At 40.0% G+C, this 26,745-nt stretch overlaps 1 protein-coding gene across 1 annotated transcript; it reads left to right on the top strand.

The window, feature by feature from the left end:
• Positions 1-9,423: 9,423 nt before the first annotated feature.
• Positions 9,424-26,649, top strand: HEXB (hexosaminidase subunit beta). Its single transcript, XM_068176512.1, has 14 exons — positions 9,424-9,791; positions 9,885-10,042; positions 13,374-13,439; positions 14,221-14,267; positions 14,473-14,583; positions 17,116-17,217; positions 18,737-18,866; positions 19,551-19,731; positions 20,746-20,832; positions 21,390-21,462; positions 22,154-22,328; positions 23,113-23,203; positions 23,458-23,562; positions 26,462-26,649. The coding sequence occupies exons 1-14, from the start codon at positions 9,481-9,483 to the stop codon at positions 26,523-26,525; spliced, it is 1,701 nt and encodes a 566-aa protein (XP_068032613.1). The 5' UTR covers positions 9,424-9,480; the 3' UTR covers positions 26,526-26,649.
• Positions 26,650-26,745: the final 96 nt, after the last annotated feature.

Below are 26,745 nucleotides of genomic sequence, written 5' to 3'. Positions count from 1 at the left end.
AACACCAGGAAGAGAGAAACAATGCACTTGTGCAATGCTGGAAGGTAAATAGTCTGTACATTCCCGGTAAGGTTTCTGAGTTGGAAACATAAATTAATTATTCCTTTTTGGATCCCACAAAGAAGGCCTGGTTAAATCAATCTTGAGACTCTGCATGACTCCTGCTATTGAAAATAAACACTACTCAGACTATCTGCACTGCTAAATATCCTGACACCTCTGGGGATGAAATCTGTCACTTAGAATACGTCTATCATGTATCTAACAGAATGAAATTAAAATTGACTGATTACAGTAGCATAAATAAATAACAAAAAAAAAATTCAAAACAAGCAGCTTGTTACACATATCACAAGACTTACACATTTATGCTCAATTTTTTTTTCTCCAAAGCTAAGAACACAAAGATAATAAATACTACTAGTACTGTTTATGTTAGGAGGTCTCCAAACACTTTGCAAAGGAGACACTGCTTTCTAAATGTAACATGCTAGCCAAAATCACACTTACCAAGTCAGAGACAGAACAATCACAAGCTAAATTAGAACAGATGCAAACTATATGGCAGGTAGAACTGGCCTCATCCTCACCCTTTAGAGAAATGTGTTCACCTGTGTTCTACTATCAGTTTTTATTGAAAGCATCTGCAAGCTCTCACAACAACAGTATTGTCCAGGAGAAAAACAAGTGTTGTTAAAAATAAACCAGTATCCTCAAAGTGTTCCTCTCTGGAGATCTTTTAATATAGTGTTACCTATATTACTGTCTAAAGCATAGGGTATTCCTTTCACAGTTCTCATGAAGTCCAAGGAAAAAGGGATATACATATATCTTTAATTTTCTTGTCTAGAAAATGCATCTGCCTTGTATGTACTCTGGGTCCTGTTTGCATACATGCTGTAATCCTAACACATGTTCTTGTTTCATTTTATAAGGACCAGTGGAAGAGTTTGTATGCCCTGGCTTCTTTACTGTTCCATAAAGCATGACTCTTTTGTAATCAAAGTTCATATTAAAAATTAAATGAGCCTAAGGAGGATAATTTTATATCTCGTTCCTCCATATTCCCCCATCCATGCCATCTGCATCAAGAATAGTGTACTTGACACTGCAAAAAAAAAAAGGGTTGGATTATTTTCTTCTTAACAGATTGCAGGCAGCTTGCTGCTCTTGGGGATCATAATACTGTATGAAAATAATAATAAAAAAATCAGTAACAAGTTGCCAGCAGTGAATAATACACCAGATCTAGTTTGACAATATACTAGTTCACATTACTGGTCAGCAACACTATCTGACCTTTTGGACGTAAAAATCACAAATCACATGATGATAGAATAGTTTGGGCTGGAAGGGGCCTCAAAGATCATCTAGTTCCACCCTCCCTGTCACAGGCAGGGACACCTACAACTAGACCAGGTTGCCCAGAGCTTCATCCAACCTGGCCTTGAACACTTCCAGGGATACAGCATCCACAACTTGTCTAGGCAACCTGTTCTAGTGTCTCAGCATCCTTATAGTGAAGGATTTATTTCTAATGTCTAATCTAAACTTAGCCTCTGTCATCTTACAGCTATTCTCTCCTGTCCTATCACTACATGCCCTTATAAAAAATCCCTCTCTATATATCTCTTGTCGGCCCCCTTTATGTACTGGATGGTGTTCTAAGGTTTCCCAAGAGACTTCTCTTTTCCAGGCTGAAAACTCCAACTCTCTCAGTTTGTCTTCAAAGGAGAGGTGTTCCTGCCTTGTCCATCATCTCCATGGCCCTCATCTGGACTAGCTCCAACAAGGCCATGCTTTTTTATGCTAGAGGCCCCAGTGCTTCAGGTGGAGTCTCAGCAGAGCAGAGCAGAGGGGCAGAATCCCCTCCCTGGCCCTGCTGCCCACACTGCTCTGGATGCAGCCCAGGACACGTGTGGCTTTCTGGGCTGTGAGTGCCCATGTTTAGGTCATGTCCAGCCTCTCACCCACCAGCAGCCCCAAGTCTTTTGACTCAAATCTATTATCAATCCATTCTTTACACCATTCTGCCCCCATTCCCCACCCCATAACTTGTGTTTGGGATTATGAGATGTAGAACCTTGTATTTGACCTTGTTGAACTTCATAAGATTTACAGGGACCCAGCTCTCAAGACTAACAAGGTCTCTCTGGATGGCATCCCTGCCCTGCGATACATCAACTGCACCACATAGCTTGGTGTTCTGGACAGCCTTGCTGAGATTGCACTCAATCCCACTGTCCATGTCACCAACAAATATTTTAAACAGGGAGAGTCACAATACTAACCCCTGAGGAATTCCACACATCACTGGTCTGCACCTGGACATTGAACCACAGGCTGCAACCTTCTGAGTCTGACCATCCAGCCAATTCTTTATCCACCAAATGACTCATCCATCCAATCCATATCTCCCCAGTTTAGAGACACAGGTCATGTAGGACAGAGTCCTTTACAACAGAAAGCTACACAAGCACCTCATTTTGGAGCACCTCTTCCTTTTACTAACCTTTTTCTTGTGAGGTGATCTGACTGCCCTTTTGCCAGAACTTGATGTATGGGACTTTATCTCAATAGAAACACTGGAGCACTGAGTGACACATGCACTCTTTTTTGTTCTTCTCTTTTGCTCTCCTACAAAACTTACTTCTCTTCCAGGACAACATAACTGTAGCCATAGCTTGGTTCCATGTCCAGATCAGCTTTAGTAAACCCTACCTACCCCAGCACAAAACAGTGAAGCTGTAGGGTCCCTCTGTTCAGGTGCAGCAGAGAGAGGCACAGCATGCCCAGGTGACACAGAGCAGATGAACCTCGTTTAGTATCCAAGGTGAACAGAAGACAATATCGTTAGGTTACTGTTCCTAGAAACTTTTATGTCATACATATTTCCCACATTAATCAGTGCATATTCTTAATTTAAGTATAGTGTGTAACATAGATCGACTGCAGCTGTCACCAAGCCAAAGTAACAGAGTTGAAGGGGTACTAGCAGGAAAGGACTTCTGCACAAAATAGATTAACAGCAACACCAGATGAGATCAGCTTCAGCCTTATCTGGCCAAGCTCAAACACCCTATGGATGAAACACCACAGACTCTCCAGACAGCTTGTTTCAGTGCTGCACTGAAGTTACCAACCAGCCTGTTCTGATGCATAGGACACTGTAATTAATGAGCTTTCTGTTTATCCAATCCTTAAGTTTCTTGAAGTCTCTCCGAAGTTGTACCTGCAGGCACGTCACCCTTTCTGACTAAATTGTACTGTCCATAAGCTGGATATTTCATCACAGCAGACCAATGGGTCTCCACTTGAAAACACTGTTTGTTTAGTAGGGACTTAGTGTTCAGAGTAAAATTAGGAGAAAAAGATGAAAACTTTTCCAAGGCCACAACAGTTTAATTCATCCTAAGTTTAACATTTTCAGTGACAGCAAGAAAGGAGGCAGAAACAAAACAAAATCTGCTCAGATCCTGAAAAATAACAATTTTATTTCTTGCCTCTCTAAACATAGCTGATTTCACTTTTTTTTTTTTTTTTGCCACTGGAAAGTTCTTCAAGTGTCCCTAAAGACGGGACAGACTTGTACCCCTGTACACCGGGGTTCCTATTTTCCTGTAATCTATAATCACTATATTTGAATATTAAATACACAGAATACTAATAGTCATTAAGTAGGCATCTGATTTGCATGGATTTCTTCAGTGACAAAATGCAGTAATATTTATTTTGCCATATAAGCACAGCATGGAGAAACTCAGCAAAAAACTATGCACATGGAATCCTGGGGTGGTTTGTAATCAGCTAACAAGATGTACAGACGAGACTAATTGTTCTTGCCATCACGCCAGCAGTTACACTTTCAGGGTGAAGGCCTCAGGAATGAGAGACACTGGTGCAGTGAGAGCGTAGCACCACCTGCTGGCGAACACGTGGCTTCAGAAAGGAGGAAAAGATTTTGTCATCGTTCCCTATAATAGTTAGATATAAAACAGTCAATCCATCAATAAAACCTCTCTGTATAGACTTTGTCCTCTTTGATTATTAGAGAAATTTCCAACATATAAAACTTGCAAGGGCTCTGCACCTCAAATATTGTGTGGACACTCCTAGTGTTCTGTTATAAAAGAAAAAGAAAAAAAAAAAAAACCAAAACCAAAAAACCTAAGTGTATATTAGAGGTAGGCATAGAGTAGGTTTCAGGTAGTCTGTACCTTCCAAGTACCTCAGCCAGCGGGGAAATGAAGAACGTGATGTGCCCAGGAACTCGGGATAAAAAGGGGCCTCTGTCCCCCAACAATTTGAGAGATCCCAGGGGAATGCCCCATGGCCTCTCCCTTTATATAAAATTCTATAAAGTGAATAAAGTTACGGGACTCCTTTGTTTCCTTTCTGTTTCGTAAGTCTCTGGTGTTGTGAATTTTTCCACACACTTCCAATCCAGAACAGCTCTACTATGTCCTACTTGACAAACTGTTTCTGCAGTGATGACCAAAGCACTTTGAGATATCAGCAGTTAACGAACAGGCACAAATCATTACTCAAAATAGACTGTACAAAAGGCTTTACTCAGCCTTTTTCTCCCTCTGATATCTCGTTGCAATTGCTGCAGACCAAAGAACAAGTGCTGACAAAACCAAAGACCCCAGAGCAATCTATTTGCGAGTAGTGTATCTCTATCAGAATAGGAGGCTCCACAAGTCTGAAATCCCCAACCCCAGAGGCAGCACTGCTCTAGACCTCACTTTCACAGAATTCCCAGACAGCTGTGAAATAAAAAAGACAAATCAACAAAAGACCATGAGGAGTTTTCTAGCCACCCAGTAGCCTAGAATCTTTCTGCATCTGGCATACATTAGCACTTTCTCCCAGCATGTTTTTCACACTTTCTAGGTGCTTAGGCATTGAAGCCATAGATCAAACCCAATACTAGAATCATTCAGATTTCTTTCTATCCAAATAACATAACAAATACTAAAAGTAATCAGACAGTAGTACACAATGAGGCTGGCAGCCTAAACCACAATTCCCTTTACAAAAAAATGTGTGCGTATTATATATACTGTGTCTACAGATTGCTTTCTAGCTGGTTCACCTACTTACACTAATCATGCATCTGGCATGTGCATCCATTCACAAACTGTCCTTGCTATTTGAAATATTTTCAGCCTGTGAGTTTACTTGAAGTTACGTCATTTAAACATCCTGTTTTCATTAGTTCTTATCCCTAATTATGTATGTCAACATCAATACCAACATTCCCAGCGTGCAGGTCACAGACGGCTCATGTGTCATCTTCCATCTGGAAATTCTCTTCAGTCAACGAACATACTTAAAGTCAGACAGTTCTAAACCCATCATTCAAGCACTCATTGGTCACACACAGGATCTCCATGCTGTCGGGGTTTCTAGCCTTCTAGATGTAATTAGAACATATATTTGGAAAAATGTGGACATACAATAACTATACAGAAAACTGTGTGCAAGCTAGGTTAGAAACTTAAAGTGCAGCAAGTGACTTCCTGCTAGAAGTTTATTACATTTCCATACTGCAGCCCCCAATAGTTTATTTCATTTAAAAACTGCAGAATCTTCACAATCTTTCCCTATACAAAATTATTGTCAGCAGCTATATGTAATATGAAATTATCATCCTACTTTATTCAGTCACAACACCCCCTTGTAGGCAAGACCTTCATCTGAGGTACCCTATGTTATGTACCTAGCTGCGTGGAAAGATTCAGTCCCATCTGCAAAAGATATGTATTAGTCATATGTTCAACTATTCAGACAGTGGAACAACAGAACTTACTACAACCATGGTAAAAAACACTTACTTGTGATCTGTCAGTTTCAGGTAACTTCAGAATTTAGCTTAGTTTGGCCATGCAGCTAATAAAATATCACCTAGTTTCCAAATAATGGGGAAGTCATACTTTTCACTATCAGTGGTGAATGTCTTTTAAAATTTAATGGATGAACTTTTAACATAGTCCAAAAATGTATTTGTGAGAACACTGATGTGCAATTCCCAGTCAGGTCTCAATTCACACCCTAGACTACTGGGTAGTAACATTCCCATATGTTGACCAGACTACAGTGGCCACAAAATATTACTCAGTGGTAGTAAGTCACTGTTTCCTTTATGCTGCCTTGTTATTGCTCAAATAAGAAATCAACAGCAAAGAGTATATGGTACATTTCTTCAGTGGAGTCAACAGCAGAAACTATATGGGACACTTCTTGGCACACCAGGAAACACTGCTGAGAGATCTCCTACCTCTTTGAAGTGACTGCTGTAGCCACAGAATAACTGCAAGAACTGAGCTACACAAATGGAAGACTTTTATCCTGTAAAAGTTACTGGTGTGCAGCCCAATACTACCATTTTGATTAGCAAGGTGAACTTTTATGATTCCTAATGTCCAAAACTGCTTGCCTTTTTTGTTATTATTTTTTTATTCCTATTTAACACAGGAATGTCTTTGAAGGAATCTGTACAATTCTGTTGTAGGAGTCAAGCTCAGCTACATTTACCATGTTTTTTTTACTGTAGCAATTTTCTTCCCCTTTTCAGAAAGGATTAGTTTGCAACTAAATGACACATAACTTTTACCTTGGGGAATGGAAAACACATCTCTGGTAGAACGAGGGGATTAAAGGTCATTATCGGAATAACTCATGATTGCACTTTCCAGTTTTTCCACAAAAATGCAAAATAGTACTTTAGTACTCATTCAATGGATATGTATAACCTATAAAACCATGGAAGTCTTTACAAGCCTAGATAAGAGTACATTTCCATTCTAACATAGTTTACAATATAGGCAAAATGTCAACAATAAAGAATGATCAAAATCCATTTCTCTCAAACTTACAGAACAGGAATAAAGTATGGTGGATTTTCACATTCAAGATTTTGAGTTGATACTGGGGCTCTTTTTTCTTTTTTTTTTTTTTTTAAGAGCATGAAGCACACTGATGTCTTCACTGATTGTGCACAATGCTGGAAACAATTACAGTCCTAGCTCTGCAGTTTCATAGTTCTGCGGTGTTCGGTGGAAATCCCACTGAAATCACCTGGCACCTGAAGAGAACACCTACAGCCTGCAGTCCAATACTCTTCAATTTTATGTGTCCTGTTTATCCTCCACTGTGAGCTTAGAAACAGTCCTAAGATGCAACATAAAGGTGGGTTACATCATAGCACTTCAAACCTAAGTGTCTGAAAATGCTGATGCCGACTTAGATTGTTTGTGGCAACTGAAGACACTACAGCAAGGTTTGCTCAGAAAATGAGGATAGCATGCTTATGTCTGAGTACTCCACCTAGCAATTGTTAAATCCCAGAGGCCAAGATACCAAGTTTTTACAGTTTTGTCCAGTATACCAGTGAGTAAAAGAAAGAAACCATATTCATGGATTTACACAAGGAAAGACTACCTGATCTCTTTATTTGTCATCAGAAAATCTACCCAGAGAAGACAAAAAAGCAAAATTAATTTAATTATTATTTTGTGCACAGAATAAGTATTTTAAAGTGTGATTAAAATAAATTATTAGGTGAATATTTATTAGGTGACTAATGAATAGGTGCACTTAATTGGTATAAAACAGACTTGTTCTACAGTACAGATACAGCCACTGAAAACAACTGAAAGAAAAAATTCTCAGTGTGTCTGAGAATTACCTTAGTGGTGGCCAGGCTGGTTAACACTTTCCAGTAAACAGAAGATTTAGTTCAATATCTTACAGTCTCCCCTGCAACTGCAGCTAATTATCCTCACCCTCTCCTTCCCTGAGAGCTTACTGATCAAGATATGTCAAAGAAAACTATGAAATAACCCATAATTTCTAAGTATGTCTAAAAAGATGAACAGAGGTAGGCAGCAGGAACAGTTGAATCAACACAGTTGAGGAGACAATGACACCAGGCAAAGGAAAGATAAGGCATATTTAACAATGCCTCTGCCACAGCTTGAAGAGTGTTACAATTGCCTTTGAGAGCACCAGAAAAGACAGGACTGTCATTTCCATGTGTCTCCTGGTATGCAGGGGCAGGAGTCTTGCAGGTGTCATGTCCTGTTGTGCCTCTTCGAAATCACCTAATAAAGAATTCCAAGGTTAAATAACATTCTGCTATGGATAGCCTGCATCAAACACTTCCCATTAAGCCTTTGCACTCCACTTGCATGGTTGGGGACAACAAATGGCAAAACTAGCGTGTTTTGTGATCCATCCCCTTGAAGATGGCTGACCAACTCCTGAGTTACTCTGCAGTAGCAGACTGCAGGTCTCAGCTTCCCCAATCATTGCTGTGGGTTTAACTTGTGCATCAGCCAAAGCAACAACGACGACACTTCAGTGTTTGAATTAAGCGTTCAATTAGAAGTGGCATGAAGCTTGAATTCCTCCCCACTGTGACTTCAAGTCTTGAAATGCTTGATTTGCCTTCTTCACCAAGAGAACAACTTCCCCAACTTTGCATTGACATTGGCCAAAACACTGGGTTTGTTTGGTTAAAGGCTAAAACACTTCACTGCAACTCAGACTCCTGCTTATTCACCATACAGCTTGTAACACATTCTGAAGAAAGCCTGTGAAAAAGTAGTTTCTGCTGAGACTGAAATTGTTTTGTAGCAGTACAAAAAATGCAGAATCTTTGCGTCATAAAAGTGTGGCCTGCATCACACCTTTCCATACACAAATTAAGCTGGCCCTGCCACACTCTTATTCTGTAGAGCAGTGCCATGTGCAGGACCTCATGGTGCTGGCTCAGGCTGATGGAAGGTCACGGAATATGCTGAGCTGGAACGGACCCATCAGGATCACTGAAGTCCAACTCATAGCTCTGAACAGGATAGTCCCATGAATCACACCACGCGCCTGAAAGCATTGTTCAAATGCCTCTTGAAATCTGTCAGGCTGGTGCTATGACCACTTCCCTGGGCAGCCTGTTCCACTGCTCAGCCACCCTCTATGTAAAGAACCTTTTCCTGATAATAACGTGAACTTCTCGTAACTCTGCTGCATACTGTTACCTCAGATCCTGTCACTAGTTCACCCGAGTGAAGAGATAGGGACCCGCTCCTCTGTTTCCCCTCACGAGGATGTTGAAGACCACAATGAGGTCTCCCCTCAGTCTCCTCCAGGCTGAACCGACCAAGTGACCTCAGCCGGTCTTCATACATCTTCTCATCCAGACCCTTCACCATCCTCGTGGCTCTCCTTTGGACGCTAACAGTTAATGTTTTTTTACATGGGAGAACCCCTCAGGGGAGCATGAAGGACGGACTCGCTCCAGCAAAGAGCCCTCGGGCCTCTTCCCCGGCCGCACTCCGTCGAGGCGCGGCAGGGCGGGCGGTACCGCGGGAGGGCCCTGAGGCTCCCGAGCCCGCCCTACCAACCCCGTAGCGCCGGAGGCGGAGTCGGGCTGCCCCGTGAGTGGAACGGGCGGGCTGAGGCAGCTGCCCCACTATGAGCAGAGCCATGGGGCTGGCAGGGCTGCTCCTGGGGCTCGTCGTGGTCCCCGCTGTGCTGGTGAGCACCAGCCTCCGCCACGGCGCCCCGCGGACCGAGGCCGAGCCGGAGCCGGAGCCGGAGCCGGAGCCGTCCGACTGGGAGCTGGCGGCAGACGTCGTCCCCGAGGACTCGCTGTGGCCGCTGCCGCAGTGGGTCCGCACGTACCCTCGCCAGCTGCAGCTAGCGCCCAGCCGCTTCCAGCTGGTGCATGGCGCCGGCTCCTCGGCGGGGCCGGGTTGCGAGCTGCTGCAGGACGCCTTTCGCAGGTGAGCGGCGGCGGGACCGGGGTGCTGCAGCGGCGGCCCGGGGACGGGAGCAGCCGCCTGAGGGCCCCGCCGGCGCCTGTGCTTCCCCGGCAGGTACTATGAGTACATGTTCGGGCATTCCCGGCGGCGGACGTGGGGCCGCAGGCCGCTGGCTGCCCGAGCGGAGCCCGAGCTGTTCCAGCTGCAGGTGGTGATCGAAGCGGGGGACCCTGGCTGTGACAGGCGCCCGCACCTCACCTCCAGCGAGGCCTGTGAGTACCCGCTCGGCTGCTCCTCCTTCCCCGGCTTAGGCAGCACCGTTAACGCGCTTGTTTTCCTATCACGTGTCCGCAGTAGAAGTCAGCAGGTTTTTGCGTGGTTTTTTTAAGGAACTGGAAAGCAGTGGTTCTCGGAGGCCCACAAAAACATTTCGCAGCAGTGGCGACCAGAAGATAATTCTTGTTCTTGGCACTGTGGGAAATCTCAGCCACGGTGAATCATGAAGCTTGTCACATGCCGCCTATGATTTTTGCAGTTCAGCTCTCATACAGATCACTTTCCTGCTAGTATCTCTTCTGGCAGCTAACATTAGGAATCAGAGATACCCTAGTGTGCAGTAGCCGTTACCTTTGGTGAGATCTGTGCGTGGCCAGGAGATGATCCCATTCACTACAGGGTATTTATTGAGTGAAGGCTGTCGCTGCTTACCATCTCCTAAGAAATGACTGCATTTAAATTGAAGCTACTTACACTGAGTACATGCTATTTCCTGCTTTTTCAGGAAAACCAGAGTGTTCGTTGAACTTGTTATTCATCTTGCAGTCCTGTAAATCTACTTCCTTTCTATCTGTAGATACAAGAAAGGATTTAAAAACGTGATGTTTATACTGGACTTATTTTTCTATGCTTCTTTAGTTCTGTGACTAAAGTCCGGAGTGGAGATGTACTCTTTAAGTATTAATCGCCAGAGATTTCCTTAACAGAAATAAGACTAAGCAATAATATTGCTTTTTGTCTGGGCAGGCTAATACAAAAAATAAACATATTAAGTTCATCTAGACCTGTTTTGAGATAATCTTCTGTTATTTGGTATCCAGGATACAGATCCTTAGAAGAAAGATCCTTTTAATCTCAAGTCATACATCTGCAGCAGGATTAATTCCACCTGACTTGTGACAGAATGTACTGACATTAAATTTACTCAATCCTTTTTGGGGTATATAGCCAAAGAGTTTGGTTTTTATATGCAAGCTTATAATACATTTCAATGCAAATGAAATATAGCAGCAAAAATGCTAATGCTCTTGACATTGTTCTGCCAGTCAGGTTATTTTGCTGCTTTATTATTATTTGAACTTTGAGCTTGTTTGTGAACTTAAGATTTTAATCAAAGCTGGTTCTTGTCTTAAGTCACGGAATCTGTCAGATCATGTGATTTTTAGGTTGCATTCTTTAGAAAAGGCAGTTTTTTCCTTCTGCATTAAGAAATAAGTTTTCTGTTACAAATAACATATTTTCTTCATTGTAATAAGCTGAGCATTCTAGGCTTCAGCAGGTTTTATTTTTTCTGGTTTTTAATGGTCTGTCTTTTTAAGGGTGCAGATTCTGAAAAATGCTGTTACTGGTGACTTGCTGGTTTGGGTGGTCTGGCTCCTTAATAAAGATAGTGTGGACCAGTCAGTGACTATCCCGTGGAAAGAGTATTGGATATGTAATCAAAGTACAGGTTATCTGCCCTCCTGCTTGCTGAGTTCTTAAATGTTTGAGTAAAATATTTCAAGTAGCTTATTACAGAATTTTCCAAGTTCATTCAAGGTATAATACCTGTTTAGAAAAAAAACCAAAACACAAACAAACCTGCTGTGTTGGAAATAAATCCTTGACAATTTATCACATTTTCCTTACAGTATACCTGTGGAGATTGCAGTAGTCTTCTAAATTTTCTTTCTTACTCCAAACACCCAGTATGTGTAATCAGTTCTTAGGCTAACCTCTTAGCTTGAGGTACTTTCTTCATGTCACTAAATGGCTTTTCTCTGGTAGTTTAGATAAATGTTTGAACTGTGTAAATTGTAGCCAACCATTCTTTCATGCTGACACAGATCACGTAAGTCATTGTACAGTAATTCAACCTTTTGATTTTCTTCTCTCCTGTTTCAGATGTGCATTATTGCTTTGATGTTTGGATAATAATATAAATCTATAGATGTAGTATATTTTTATTCATATAAATGTATATGATTTTAAAAAATACTTAAAATATATTTGTTTCTTCTCTAAAAATTACTGAATCACATTAAATTCAAAACCAAAATTATTTTAGCTTTTTTTTTTTTTCACTAGTACTTCGTACTGTACTCCAGTACTCAACTTAGGGGAGGATTGTTATGGATTCCTTCAGGTACCATTCCTCATTTTACTTACCATACTTCATCTTACTGCCCCCATACTGGTGCTCAGGTCAAGAGGGTGACCTGGCATCCTGTACGTGCATCAGGAACAGTATCACCAGCTGGGCAAGGGAGGGGATTCTCCTGTTCTTCTCTGCACTGGAGCAGCCTCACCTTGAGTGCTGAGGGCAGTTCTGAGTGCCACAGTAAAAGTGAGATATAAAACTATTGGAGAGTGTCCAAAGGAGGGCCATGAGGATGGTGAAGGGCCTTGAGGGGAGCTGCTTATGAGGAGCAGCTGAGGTCACTTGTTCTGTTCAGCTCAAAGGAGACTGAGGGGAGCCCTCACTGTGGTCTTCAACATCTTTTCACAAGGGGAAGCTGAGTGGCAGGTCCTGATCTCTTCACTCTCATGACCAGTGACAGGACTTAAGGTAACAGCACCAAGCTGAGTCAGGGGAGGTTTAGGTTGGTATCAAGGGAAAAGATTCTTCACCTAGGCTGTGGCTGAGCAGTGGAACAGGCTCCCCAGGGAAGTGATCACAGTACCAGCCTGACAGATTTCAAGAGGCATTTGAACTATGCTTTTAGGCACATGGTGTGATTCTTGGGGGTGTCCTGTGCAGGGCTAGAAGTTGGACTTGATGATCCTGATGCATCCCTTCCAGCTCAGCATATTCTGTGATTCTGTATTTTGATTAGTATTTTTTTTTTTTTGTAATAAGACCTTAATAGTAAGCACCTGAAAATATTATGTGACAACTTATATCTCTAAAAAAATACGTAACCATAAACTATATAAAAGGAAGGTAAAAGGAGAAGTAAAGTTTTCCTAATCATGAAAAGTTTGGCTTAGCCACTCAACTTTTATCACATATGTCTTAAATGCAAAAATATAGCATGTTATGTTTTAAGTCAATTGCGTTAAACTTTGCTGAAATTTTGGCTCTTGTACAATATTTTAGCATTGCCCTTACTAAGTACCTTACTTTTATCTTCTTTTTGATGAGCTGTTGACTCTGAACAGTAGTTTGCTTTATGTAGGAAAACACAGATGAAAAATAATTGCATGCTGTCACCATTAAAAGCAGGATTGGTTGGAATTTAATACACAAAGGGAGATGTGGTACTTGAAGAATCTTTTTAATCCTTTTGGCATTGTCCTTGCAATTCATCCTTTTTTGATGGGTAAGCATTTTTTTCTTTTCTTTAGACCATTTAACTGTAACTGAGCCTGTGGCTATACTGAAAGCTTCTGAGGTATGGGGTGCTTTAAGAGGTAAGCTGATGCTTTTCACATTGAGCTATTTGTTTAGGGCTTCGTGGCAGACCAAGAACAAGCTGACCACTGAGACTTGCCCTCTTTCAGTACTTCATTGTAAGTAAACTTAGTCAGGCAAGAAGGATACTCACATGTGTAGCAGTTAGACCCTTGGTCCAGATGCTCAGCATCTCAGATCCAGTGGCACACTGTGAGTACATGCTTGCTGTGCCTGAAATAAGCCAGTCCAAGCAAAAAGCTTTCTAAACTACAGCGTGAACAGATTATTTTCTGACTGCATCTATGAAGTGGACGTACTGAACACATCACAAAGAATAATAATCCTGACATTTCAATCTGCTGTTCTTACTGGAATGTTAAGTCTATATGTTAGTTACCTATAAACAGATTTTTCTGTTTATGCTGAATTAGAAACTTCACCAGTTCCAGATATTACAGGAATAGATGTACAACAAGACCAGAGATTCCCACCTTACTCTCAGTAACTTTCTTACTATTTGGGGATTAATCTGCTACAGCTATTAGTAGTACAGCTACAGTAGTACAAGTATTCAGTATCTGTGCATAATAGAGAATTTGAATGGCTCTCTCCAGATTTTTTTAAATGGTGGTGCTTGAGCAATTAAGGGAACTGTGCTAAAGAGAAAGAAACTCAGCTACAAGGCATTCTTACTAGCTACGTGAATGCCTGTAAATAGTTATTGTGCTGTTTGTAACTAAAATTTTAAGGTCAAGCATCAGGGTGTAATTGAGATCCCTTCCCTGGATATTTCTCCAGGTCTGGAAACCTTCAGCCAGTTGGTTCATGAAGATGACTATGGAAGAGTAAGTATGGCTATTAACTAAATCCACTGTCCTGGTAACTGAGTGTTTTTCTAGACAGAGCAGATCTACCAGTTTCATTCAGCAATATTTCAGTTTGTTACGTATTTTCCAAGAATCGTTTTCTGAAAAAGAAAAAGTATTTCCTGTTTGAAATGATAAATATGAAATTAAATAAAATTCTAATTTTTAAATTTTGTTCTCATAGTTTCTTGTCAATGAATCTGAAATCAATGACTTCCCAAGATTTGCTCATAGAGGAGTCTTATTAGATACTTCAAGGCATTATTTACCTTTGAAATCTATTCTTACAAACCTGGTAAGTAGGCAGTTTTATATCATTTATTAATGAAGGCTTTTTGTTGTGTTTTCGCCCCTGAAGTAGGTAGCAACTGGAAATGGTATGAAAGAAGAACCCATCTTCTCTGACTTTAAAAGGACAGAATGAACTTTGCTGAGCAAAGGTCTGAACATAGACTGGAGAGGAATCAAGTGGGCAGACACAATGATTATTGAATCTCTAAAGGGAACGGGTGTTTGTGGTACCTCGGATTGTCTGATTTTCTGATGCCTAAACCAGCTTAAGCATTACTTCTTAGAAGCATGTTTTGAGATATCTGACTATCATCAAGCAATACAAGGGATACCTTGCAAATTCATAGCTTCAGTGCCAGTGATTTCAGGAGAACTCCAGTCTTTTGGAGCAGACTTCGGTAGTCCAGCAGCAGGCTTAGGTAGTCCTTCCTTAGGCTGCTAAGTGCCAATCAGTAATTAAGTATTACAGAGCAAGGGAGAAAATTCAAAATGTTCACAGGAAGCTACTGAATAATAAGCCCAGACTAACCAATAAAACCAAACAAAACTTCCTCCAAAAAGCTTAAGCAAGTACATTAAGAATTAATGTGCTCCAGCCCTGATGGAAAGGTGATGTATTTGTATAAGCTTAGCAGCCAAAACTGGGGTTTTTACTGTTTTGCACTCCCCGTTTTTTTTTTAAGTGCTTGTAGGATGAATTATTTTATTGGTTGAAGTGGAGGAACAGGCAGTTTCCCATCTTGTCTCTGTCTTGCTTCTCCAAGATGAAATGATATTCGAAATTTCCCCTCCATGTTGCAGAACTTTGAAAAATAGGCATAGGATAGGCAGAAAGAGTGCAGATAAAAATGGTTTTTCATTTCTGAAGTCATCCTTGAACTATGCTCAGAACTTGTCCTTTAGGTATTTACCACTTGATTTCACATTCAAGGTCAATGCCTGTTCACCAAGTAATGCTTGTGTAGTGTTACATTTGTGACAGAGGGTGCTTCAAAGTCTCAAATATTTGTGTCAATATTTTTTGTCTTATCTAGAAGAGATGTCCAAAGAGATTTGCATTTCTAACTATATGTTTCTGTAGCTGCTGCTATTCTGCTTTCTTTCCTTAAATTGCATGTCTGTCTCTAATACATTATCAGAGCTACATTTCATGATGTTTGCTGGTTTAAGAACAAGTATGCTTTTCTTCTTACTTCTGTGCCTGCTTGAATCCAGACTAATAAAAAGCATCAGTAATCTCTTCTCTGATGTTTGGTGATTAGATACTTAGGGCAGCAGTTCAAGTATATTTCTTGTTTGTATTCAACTACTGCCATGTATTTAGGAATGGAATTGTTCTTGAGGAAGGAGTAGGTGAATTGAAGGTCCAGAGATGTAATTTTCTATGTAGAAGGATGGTATTAGTTAGAAAAGCATGAAAACATGGCAATTCAAACTTCTGCAGTGTAATGAAACAGATGAAATAAATCTGTGGAATGGACAAGATATAAACCTTCCTTTGTACTTGGTGGCAGATCCTGAAGAGATTTTTTCACCTCTTTAAATACACCTAGGTGAAAAAATAATGGAAGGAATGGGTGGGGAAAACAGGTGGGGAAAACAATTGTATTGTGGCAAGGGATTGGGAGCAGCTGTGTTGCAGTCAGTCATGAATAATGTAAACACTTACTTGGTCTGCTCACAGCACATCCTTCTAGTGATTCACAAGCCAGCATAACTCAAGGTATGTGTGTAGCTGTCCAGCTGGAGTCATAATTCTAAAATAAGTGTGTTAACATTGATCTTGATCATCTTCAAGATGACCTTTCAAAAAAAGGGAAGTACTGACACTGTTATGAATGAAAACATAAAAGAAACACTCTTTCACAGGACAATGCTTAGTTTATTTTGCATGCATTTGAAATGGATTCTGCAGAAGTTACTATTGAGAAGGGATGTATTATGGAGTAGGAAACTCTCACGCTGCTTTGTTTTCAAGTCCAAGGTATTTAGTTATAAAAGTATAAGCTTTTCTGTAAGCTGAAATAGTTGATGGTGCATAGAGAATTACCCACAGAACCATCTACCATGTGTTGGAAGGGACCCAGAAGGATCATCAAGTCCAGCTTTTAAGTGAATGGTCCATATGGGGGTCAAACCTATGACCTTGGCGTTAGTAGCACCATGCTGTAAGCCCCCGAACTAATCTCAGGGTACATGTTCTGAAGTGGAAGAAATTCATAAGTGTTCATAGCAGTTCATACTACACAGGCTGGTAGAATGGGGGTCAAGTGAAGAGTTTGTTGACAGCAGAGGGAAGGAGAAGTAGAGGTGTGTGCTTCTAGGATTCAGTGAAACATAGAATGCTTTTCTGGTTTGTTGGTGGGGGGGATTGGTGTATTTTGGTTGATTTTTTGAGTGGTTTGGTTGAGGTTTTTTTTCTTTTTTAGTTGTTGCTCTAGGCATCTGGGATATGCTGGGACAAGGCCACTTTTTTGCATAGATTTTCTATGAGAATGAAATGTTTAACTAGATTCTGTTGCATTATTTGTTACAGGATGCCATGGCTTTTAATAAGTTCAATGTTCTCCACTGGCATATAGTAGATGATCAGTCCTTCCCTTACCAGAGCATTTATTTCCCTGAATTAAGTGATAAGGTGAGTGGACATCATTGGAGCAGGGTTGAAGGGCAGAATTCTGACACATATTTAATGAAAATAACATGCAGAGTTAACCAATGCTTGAGTACCAATGCTAATTGTGAAACAGTACCATGGGACCAGTAACCAGCAAGTCCATATTTAGGATCCTGCCTGAGTTTCTATGTGGACCATTTCTGAGTCTTCTTTTGGATACATGGTAAACGACCACCTTTACTCTTTGTGCAAATTTTCTGAATTATCCTCAGTGTTTGCAGGCCTTCGAACACTAATGGTATGCAAATAAGTAGTGAACAATGCTTGGATTTCTGTTGATGGGTTTCTTTAACTGGTTGACTTCTGCCACTCAAACAAATGTAAGAGATTTTTCTGCCAGCTCGTAGCACCACTGCAATAGTAATATTATCCTTACAAAACACACCATGTCTGTAAGAGATCCAAAAGTGCAAGGTTGTTTCCTGAAGCAAATACAGTGGAATGTGTCTCTTTATTTTTAGATGCATAGTAGGCTTTGTTACATTAGTGAGAGCCACCATGAGGTTCTTGCTCAGTCATGGTACAGTAGGAGCCAAATCAAATGTAGTTAAGAATAGTTAGGCTTAGTCTACTTAAGTACAAGATTTGTGATTATGTTTTAAAATGCTTGCTAGAATCTGACCCTCATGAAAATTATGTTGGCAGTGCTAGAGCAGATGCTATGAAGAATTTTATAGTTCAAAAACTGTAGGTGTTGCATAGTGCAGTCAGATTATATTTTGTGGTAAAAGTAAACTCTAGCAGAGTTGTCATATATCCCACTGACAGCTAGACAGAGGGATATGGTCTTTGTCTCAACAAGCTTCTCTTAGAAAGGCTTCTTGTCTGCTGTTTCCTTTTTTGAGTAACTCAGCTGTGGAAACCATTTTCAGATAAGCAGAAGCTTAAGGTGCTATTTATCATGAGCATCTTTGGCAAGCATCTTTTTCACCAAACTCTAGTAGTCTGGGTCATTGTCACATTTGTTGGCTGTGTGGGAGTGGAATTACACTCAAATTTAGTGTCACTAAAGAAACACGTCCTGATGCTAAATTAGTCACACACAAAACCAAGAAGCAGAGATGCTGGAAGTTCTTTCTGACTTGTCAGAATTTTTCCATTAGTCTTGTATGTTATGTAGTGAGTGCCCTATGTTTCAGAGCTAATGGGCAAAAATAACTTGCCTCTGTACAGAAGAATTGAAAACATATCATTCAAAATTCTGCAGGAAAAGAAACTAGCTTTTCTGTGTTTTTCAGTAACTGCAAGCTAAGGAGAAAAGGAAGGTCTCCTTAAGGCGATTTGTCTCAGTGTTGTGAGTTTATTGTTTTGGTGGGGTTTTTTTTCCTCTCCACAAGTTAAGTCAAAAGTTATGTCTGTGCAGTTGATAAACCACAGCCAACTTGTAAAACTGCTCTCCAGTCTAAGTTAAAATACTTCTGTCCAGATTTTGTCATCTGCTGGTATAGTGTATTGTCTCTTAAATGTGAATATTTCACAGGGGGCATACTCCTCTAATCTCATCTATACTCCTACTGATGTCCGTCTGGTGATTGAGTATGCCCGGTTGAGAGGCATCAGAGTTATCCCGGAGTTTGATACACCAGGACACACGCAGTCTTGGGGAAAAGGTATGCCCAAGAAAGTATTAATTGTTAAGAAATTGTGGTAAGTAGTAGCAAACAAATTAATTTTTTAAGAAGTAACCAATAAAGTGCTTTGGAAGGCCCTTGATAAGAGGTAAGGAAGAGGCATTAAGTGATGTCATGACCTTTACAGGTTACAGGAAATAAAATGAATGAACAACACGTTCATTTGACATGTTCTATGCTAGATTTGTGTGCAAGGGTACAGATACATTCTGCTTTAGACATCATTCTACCTTGAGCTATGTACCTCACACTGACTTAGGTGTTAAAAACCCAGAGTAATAAAAAAAGAAAAGAAGCCTCTGAAGCATACTCATTATGTTTGGCTTTCTTCTAACTGGCTTCCATCTGATATTCATTAAAGCTTTTTCTTTTGTTCAAGTAGTTATCCAAATGCTGTTTTCCAGGTATTATGACATGTTACATATATTAGTGTGTGTTAAATAATAGATCTGAAAGTCAAGAGTCGGATTGCCAGTTAGAGGATTCTTCAGCCTTTGACAAGTTGTCTTATTTCATCTTGCTTCCATTTGATTATATTTAAAATAGGTGAGCGCTTAGGTCATGAATATTTACCTTTTTAATATGGCTAACTGCTTCTTCCTGCTAGCAAAGTTAGCATAGCAACATGAAACTTGAGTATCAGCTATTATTTGTTTTTATTAGGTCGAAAAGATCTTCTCACTCCTTGTTACAATGGAGGACAGCCAACTGGGTCCTTTGGACCTGTAAATCCTGTTTGGAATACAACTTACGACTTCATGACTAAGTTCTTTAAAGAGATCAGCAGTGTATTTCCAGATGAATTCATTCATTTGGGAGGAGATGAAGTGGACTTCAGTTGTTGGTATGGTGACAATTCAAGGAACAAATACCTAGTGCCTCTTAAACCTGTCTACCTACATCAATTATGGAACTCAGTTGTATAAGACAGTTTTCACTGCATAACCAAAAGATCTCCATTCCTACCTCCGTAACAATTTACAGGCAGATCATTTGTGATCCTCAAAAACCAACTAATGTGCAGAATTTTGCTTTGACTTGTAGTTTCATAAATATTCAGGTATTCTAAAGGATTTCTTTATAAAAATTACCCTGGCAGGACAGAGGACTAGTATGTTAGAAAAGTACTAGATAAGAAAATTAACATTTAAATGGTTTGTGTTAAAGTAGATGTTTACACTGAGTTCTGCCCACCAGAAAATCTGGTAACAGTAAGAATTACCAGATTCATGTGTGTTTGTATTAGAAGTACAGCAGGTATTAATAGTGTTCTTAATTCAGTTGTGGATGTTGAATATTTTGGAGTCTCACTTCTGGAGAGACTTAACTAATAATAAAGGATTTGGAGCATTTTGATGAGTATTCAGATTGATCTAGTTAGTATTTCTACATTCTCTTTGAAGATCAAATCCAAACACTCAGGACATGATCTAATTTTTGTAGGGAAAGAAAACTTCTGGCAAATGCTGTAGCACAGAAATGTTGGTTTACTTTTTGTGGTAGAGATACAAAATTGTTGAGTTATCAGACTGCTGATAACCTTGGCACAAAGTGTCTGAGATGCTAGGAACCCCAAAGCTCTTAGGAGGCAGCTTGCCAGAGACTGCTTCAGAACAGGGACTCCATCAGATTTACCAGAGAATTAGGTCTGTTGGCTTTATTTCAAATCAGGATGAAACTCTTTCAAAATATCTAAGTCATGTTAACCTGCTGCTTCTGCTCTGCAATGTGTTCCATGCTGTGGCATGCTAAGGCATCAGTTAGTGTGCTGTGCATAGGTAGAAATTATTGGGAAATCTGGTTTAAAGCACAACAAAAATAATCTTCTTTTAAACTTGTTTTCTTGTTATTATTTAAGGAAATCTAACCCTGAGGTGAAAGAGTTCATGAAGAAGCAAGGTTTTGGCACTGACTATGCTAAACTGGAATCTTACTATATTCAGAAGTATGTTGATTTTTTCATTCTTGCTCAGTTTTTCACAGCCATTTTTTGAGGGTGGCATTGAGGTGCAGATATGGAAGCTGACTTAATACCTAACATTATTTTGAAAAATTGCCACATATTTGGAAACTTATCTACTTGATTTTAAAATACCACGTCTGAAGTTCATGGCTTTAAAATGTTGGACACAGCATGGATATATAAGCTAGTTTTACACACACTGTGAATGTATTGGGTATCTTAAACTAGGTATCTTCAGTAGTGTCAGCACAAGGGTGGGGAGGAAGTTTTTGCAGACATTTCTTCCTCTCCTTAAATAACACGGACTTAGTCACCCTGTATGAATTGCTGGTTTGTGTTAATGCATGTGCTCATTGTTCTACATGGTAGAACATGCTCTGCAAGCATGGTTCCGAAACCAGAACAACCTGCTTTTTCTTGGTCCCCTATGCAGTGGTGGGAATGGTCTGATATGCCGTGGGGTAGAAAATGTTGCTACTTTGAATGTTTGTACTTAAAGCATTGAAGTTCACAAAGCTGATCTTATTTCTAAATTCTAGCATTTTGGACATTGTTTCCTCCTACAACAAAGGACAAATGGTCTGGCAAGAAGTGTTTGATCACAAAGCACAGGTAAGATGGAAAAACTAGTAAAGTACTCTTGCATAACACCACAATATTGTGTGAGGCTTCCAGACCAGACTATTAGGTAGATCTGGCTTTGTCTCTTTAAGAGTTAAAGCAACGTCTGCTGACATTAGCAAGTCTCTCCAGCTGTGGGTAATTTCAATCCCTTGAAATTATCATTTGTTGAATATGTAATAGGTGAAACAGGAACACCAGCATTGAAATGCTTTTTAAAGGTGAGCACAGTTAATATAATAGCTTTAAAACATCAGAGTAAAGAGTGGAGAAGTATCTATGCTTTTTTTTTTTTTCTCATGTAACTATGTGTCTGGTCTAGTAACACCAAATGCTCGGCATTTAAGAGCTAGTCAGATACATGGTGCAATGTAGGAATCCTCTTAAAGCATTAACTGTCTGTAGTATAACCTAGGCTTTACTCCAGCTGAGTTTTTAAAACCAGCAAAAAGCTAATCAGCTTTAGACTGGGGTGGGGTGGGTGGTGGGGGAGGGGTGACAAAAGGTAGTTTCCAAAATGTTCCTCTTCAAAACAAAATAGAGAGTTTGGAAATTTATTATTCTTTTCATTGATAACAGCAATTAGGATTGCCACTAGTAATTGCAATTAGGATTGCCTTTAGTAGTTTTGGGTTAAGTTGGTTAGTTTGTTTATTTTGTCTTTTGTCATTTCCTCCTTTAGCTGAAACCAGACACCGTAGTTCAGGTGTGGATGGCAAATAACTACGCTCCTGAACTGAGCAGAGTCACAGGAGCTGGGTTCACTGCCATCCTGTCAGCACCATGGTACTTAGACTACATTAGTTATGGGCAAGATTGGAAGAAATACTACAGTGTTGAACCACTTAACTTCCCTGGTTTGTTACCTTTTTTATATGCATGTTCTGTGCATGAAACTCTTTGGTTTATAGTACATTGTAAATGGAAAGAATAGGACTGTTCAGAGCGGCCACTCCATCACTGTGATTATAGTATCATCCAAGGAATTATGGTCAGCTAGAACTTCTGAAAAACTCTTTAAAAAAGGAACTTTGCACTTCTTACAGGGAAAGGTATTACCTTCCTCAAGCATCTGATACTAGTGTTTGCGTAAGATAGAATACTGGACTAGGTAGGCAGATGCTTTAGGAGCAGAGTTGTGCAAAATGGCTGTTCGTAGACAGACTCTGAATTTATGTTACCAAGCTTCTTGATTGTTAAACTAGTCTAGAAAAAGACATGTTCTCTCCCTGTATCTAAACATCTTATGCTTTCCATGGGGCTTTTCATTTTGTGCGAGGGAGCCTTGACTCTAGAATACGGAGAATACTTGACTAAGTAATTTTTTCAAGGAATGTTCTGTATGTGATAGAATGAACAGTTTCCATCAGGTTTTAAATCTTTGAGGAATGCCAAAAAGCTGAGGAATCTCTTCAGAGCATACAAGGTAAAATCCTTTCTGACAGAGCAGAGAAATAGCTTCTCTGGGCAAATGGCTTGGTGGTTCTCCCATTCAGTAACAAGACTACCAAAATATAAGTTAATGCTCAGGATAGCTCAGGTATTTTACATGAAAACAACTGAACACCAGTCCTGTTTAATTGTTGATGTATGCCCATCTTCTGGACAGAGAAGAATGCTGATTTTCTGGTTTGAATTCAGGATCTGAAGAACAGAAGAAACTTCTAATAGGTGGAGAAGCTTGCCTGTGGGGCGAATTTGTGGATGCAACTAACCTGACACCAAGATTATGGTATGGACACCAAGATTATGGTATGGACTGCTTTATCATTGGAGTTTAAAAAGCCAGCTGTAAGAAGCATTAATTAATCCCACAGGACTGTATGTTAGTGCTAACAGTGCTTTGTGCACTGCTTTGAACCTAAGCAGCTATGAAAAGTAATGCTGCTGGGTATTGAAGTATTATATTAGACCTGGTTTTAAAAAAAAAAGATGCATTCTTGGTTATAGACCACACCTACTCTAAAACTTCATATACCTTTACAGGCCTCGAGCAAGTGCTGTTGGGGAAAGACTCTGGAGCAGCAGCAATGTGACCAACTTGCAGGATGCCTACAAAAGGCTAACTAATCATCGATGCCGCATGCTCCGGTAAGATTTAGTACCTACAACGTATCTTGGTTCTCAGGTTTTATAACCAATGGAATAAAGGTACAGGCATAAACTGCTGGCCTGGAGATGAAGGGAAGAGAGCTAGCAGTTTAACCTGATTGTAAATGCAATCCCATTTGGTTTTGTATGCACAGAAGAGGACGATAGATACATTAAGACAAGGAGCTCTGGACAGTTTTGCAACTCAGATTTTCAGAACTCACTTTTTTCAGTGAAATACTAGGACTCTTCTGTGTTTCTCTTTCCTGTAAAGGAAAAATGAACACCATGATTGACTTATTTCAAACAAAAATTATATTAAAGGGTATGTGAGAGGAGTACACTAACAGAAGGAAGAGCAGACTTCTAAAAGAAAAAAGGTGGTATTATTTATTTATCATGAATAATAATTAAAGATCTGCAGCAGGTAATCAGTTGGAGCTGTTTGCATGAGAGTTGAGCTTGGGCAAGCTATTCTTTCAGGTATTGCCTTACTTTAGGGGCTGAAAGGGGTGGATAAGCAGTCCATGACAAATTTTAATTCATTTATGTACTGACTTTATTTATAGTAGTCGGAACACATTCTTCTCCCAGTTCTTTCCTAAAAAGTACCTGGACAAGTTACTGGTTATTGCTAATGTTGTTTTTGTACATTCACAGTTGCAGATATGAATGATTTCTTGGTTTTAAGTCGAAGTTTGACTCCACTTTTGAAGTATACAGTGAGAGAGCTGAATAGTTGAATTGCAGCAAGCATGAAACATACAATTTTATTTCTCTACTGAAGTTTATGACAACTCATTGAAAATCTCCACTCTGTGTGGTAGTAGTTCAAGGTAGATACAATCATTTCTTTAAAGAACAGATACAACCGCAGTTACAGTCAGCACTTGAATCTCAAGCTCTCTGCTCGTATTCATGAAGATGTCTTAGCATAATTGTCTTTTGGAATCATAGAATTCACAGAATCACTAGGTTGGAAGAGGCCTTAAAGATCATCAAGTCCAACCCAGCCCTAACACCTCAGCTAAACCATGGCACTGAGTGCCATACCCATTCTTTTCTTAAACACATCCAGGGATGGTGATTCCACCACCTCCCTGGGCAGGCCATTCCAGTACTTTATCACTCTTTCTGTAAAAAACTTCTTCTTAATATCCAGCCTATATTTCCCTTGATGCAGCTTGAGACTGTGTCCTCTGGTTCTGTCAGTTGCTGCCTGGAGAAAGAGACCAAACCCCACCTGACTACAGCCACCTTCCAGGGAGTTGTAGAGAGTGATAAGGTCACATCTGAGTCTCCTTTCCTCCAGGCTAAACAGCCCCAGCTCCCTCAGTCATTCCTCACAGCACTTGTGTTCCAAGCCCCTCACCAGCCTTGTTGCCCTCCTCTGGATGTACTTAAGTGTTTCAATGTCCTTACTAAACTGAGGGGCCCAGAACTGGACACAGCACTTTAGTTTAGAGTATACAGTATATGTTTACCTTCCTTCACTCTTTAATCAAGAGTGACTGAAGGACTTGAAAGTTTTGACTTGGCTGGGTTATTTCAAACTGTCTTAAAATAATCATGTTAGCAAAAATAGCTGTATATAAGTTGTGCTATCTCCCTCAGTCAGAAAAATAGGTAAGAGAGAGTTGACAAATAAATGTTAAAAACAATATTAAAGGGATTTCAAAATTTATGTCCTGTTACTTAGCAGGCTGGTGCATCTCTTAGTGGGGCTCAGGAGAACACTGCTACAACTGAGCAGTTAAGTGTACAGTGGCTGTACCACTAGGATTAGGGTCTAACAGTGAACTAAGCTGTGCTGTTCCTGGACCTGGTTGACTCCACTGCTGCATCTGCATCTTCCTTAACACTGGTACTTATATTGCTGTAAAGGGATCTGGTCCAGATAGCAGCAGCTGCTCTTGTAATGCTGGCATGAGAGATGCAGAATGCTAAGGACTACTCCCTGTAATTGTTGCACATATTTAGCAACAGAAAGCAGTCTAAATAATCTTTGCTGATTTAGGATGAACAATTCCTGTTAGAAGTAACCACCTTAATAAAAAGATATGTTGTCCTGAAAATGCCTCTTTTTATACAGGCTTTGACACTAGAAAAATCATTCCCTTTCCATTGATGAAATGAAAATTCCATGGAGCTGCAGTTGTGTTTCATGTATATGGGGCTTCCTCAAAGAGCTGACTTAGTATCAGACTGCTGTAGTCTTAGCTTGTATGCAAGAACTATGTTCCTACTGATGTTTTTATTCATTGCATATGCACAGACTGTGGCAGTTGTAGGAAGACAAGGGACTTTTCCAAGAGAACAAAGAGCTCTGGCTTGCTCTGCAGCTGTTTACAACTATTTTAATTCTGAAACATGTTTTTTATAGTATCTTTCTGCACCATCATAACCCACAGGGGTTGGTTTGTTTTTAATGCCACATGAGAACAGAATAATTTATGATAGTGTAAGCTGAAAGAAACTGACTCCTCCCCCCAAAATAATTAAAATTATGGAATTAGAGCTGCATATGAAGGAAACATTGAGACTGGGAGAGAGAAGAGTGTGTGAATGTTATTTGATTTGTATTTGCCTTTCTCAGGACTTTTTTTCAATAAAAGCAATAGATTTTGTGGAACATCTAAATAACTAGCCCAGAAATTTAAGCCTTTCAACAAGTCTGCTTATAGCTTGGTGCCCCTGATTGAAACAGAGGTTCAAATCAAATGTACAATCAAAAGTAGAATAGGGCCCTTTTTCACTCCCTAAATAGGCCATACATTGTTTCTTGGGAGTAGTTTTGTTTATACAGTTATTAAAACAGATTGCCAGTATCTCTCTTCCTGCCTACACAAGCAGCCAGTTGTTTGATTATAGTCATACCCATTCCGCTTTATTTTAACAGCCGTGGCATAGCGGCTGAACCAGTGTTCGTTGGATACTGTGCCCATGAAGCAAGAGGGCCATAACTGCTGCAAAGACTTCTTGTCAACAGCCTGAAGTGCCTCTGGGGTATGAATATATACGTGTGGTTTCGTATCTGAATCAAGACTTAAAATTTTCACTTTTAAAATAAAATTATTTGACAGCCTTGTTGGAGTAAAAATTATTATTTTCAACCTTTCAAAGCATGATTTCACTGTGAAATCATGAAACTTGATACCATAAAGTTACTAATTCTGTACACTC

The sequence above is a fragment of the Anomalospiza imberbis genome, chromosome Z (genome assembly GCF_031753505.1).
Source record: "Anomalospiza imberbis isolate Cuckoo-Finch-1a 21T00152 chromosome Z, ASM3175350v1, whole genome shotgun sequence".
Taxonomy (NCBI): domain Eukaryota; kingdom Metazoa; phylum Chordata; class Aves; order Passeriformes; family Viduidae; genus Anomalospiza; species Anomalospiza imberbis.
The sequence above is the reverse complement of the archived record's forward strand: the minus strand, read 5'-3'. Positions and strand labels throughout refer to the sequence as shown.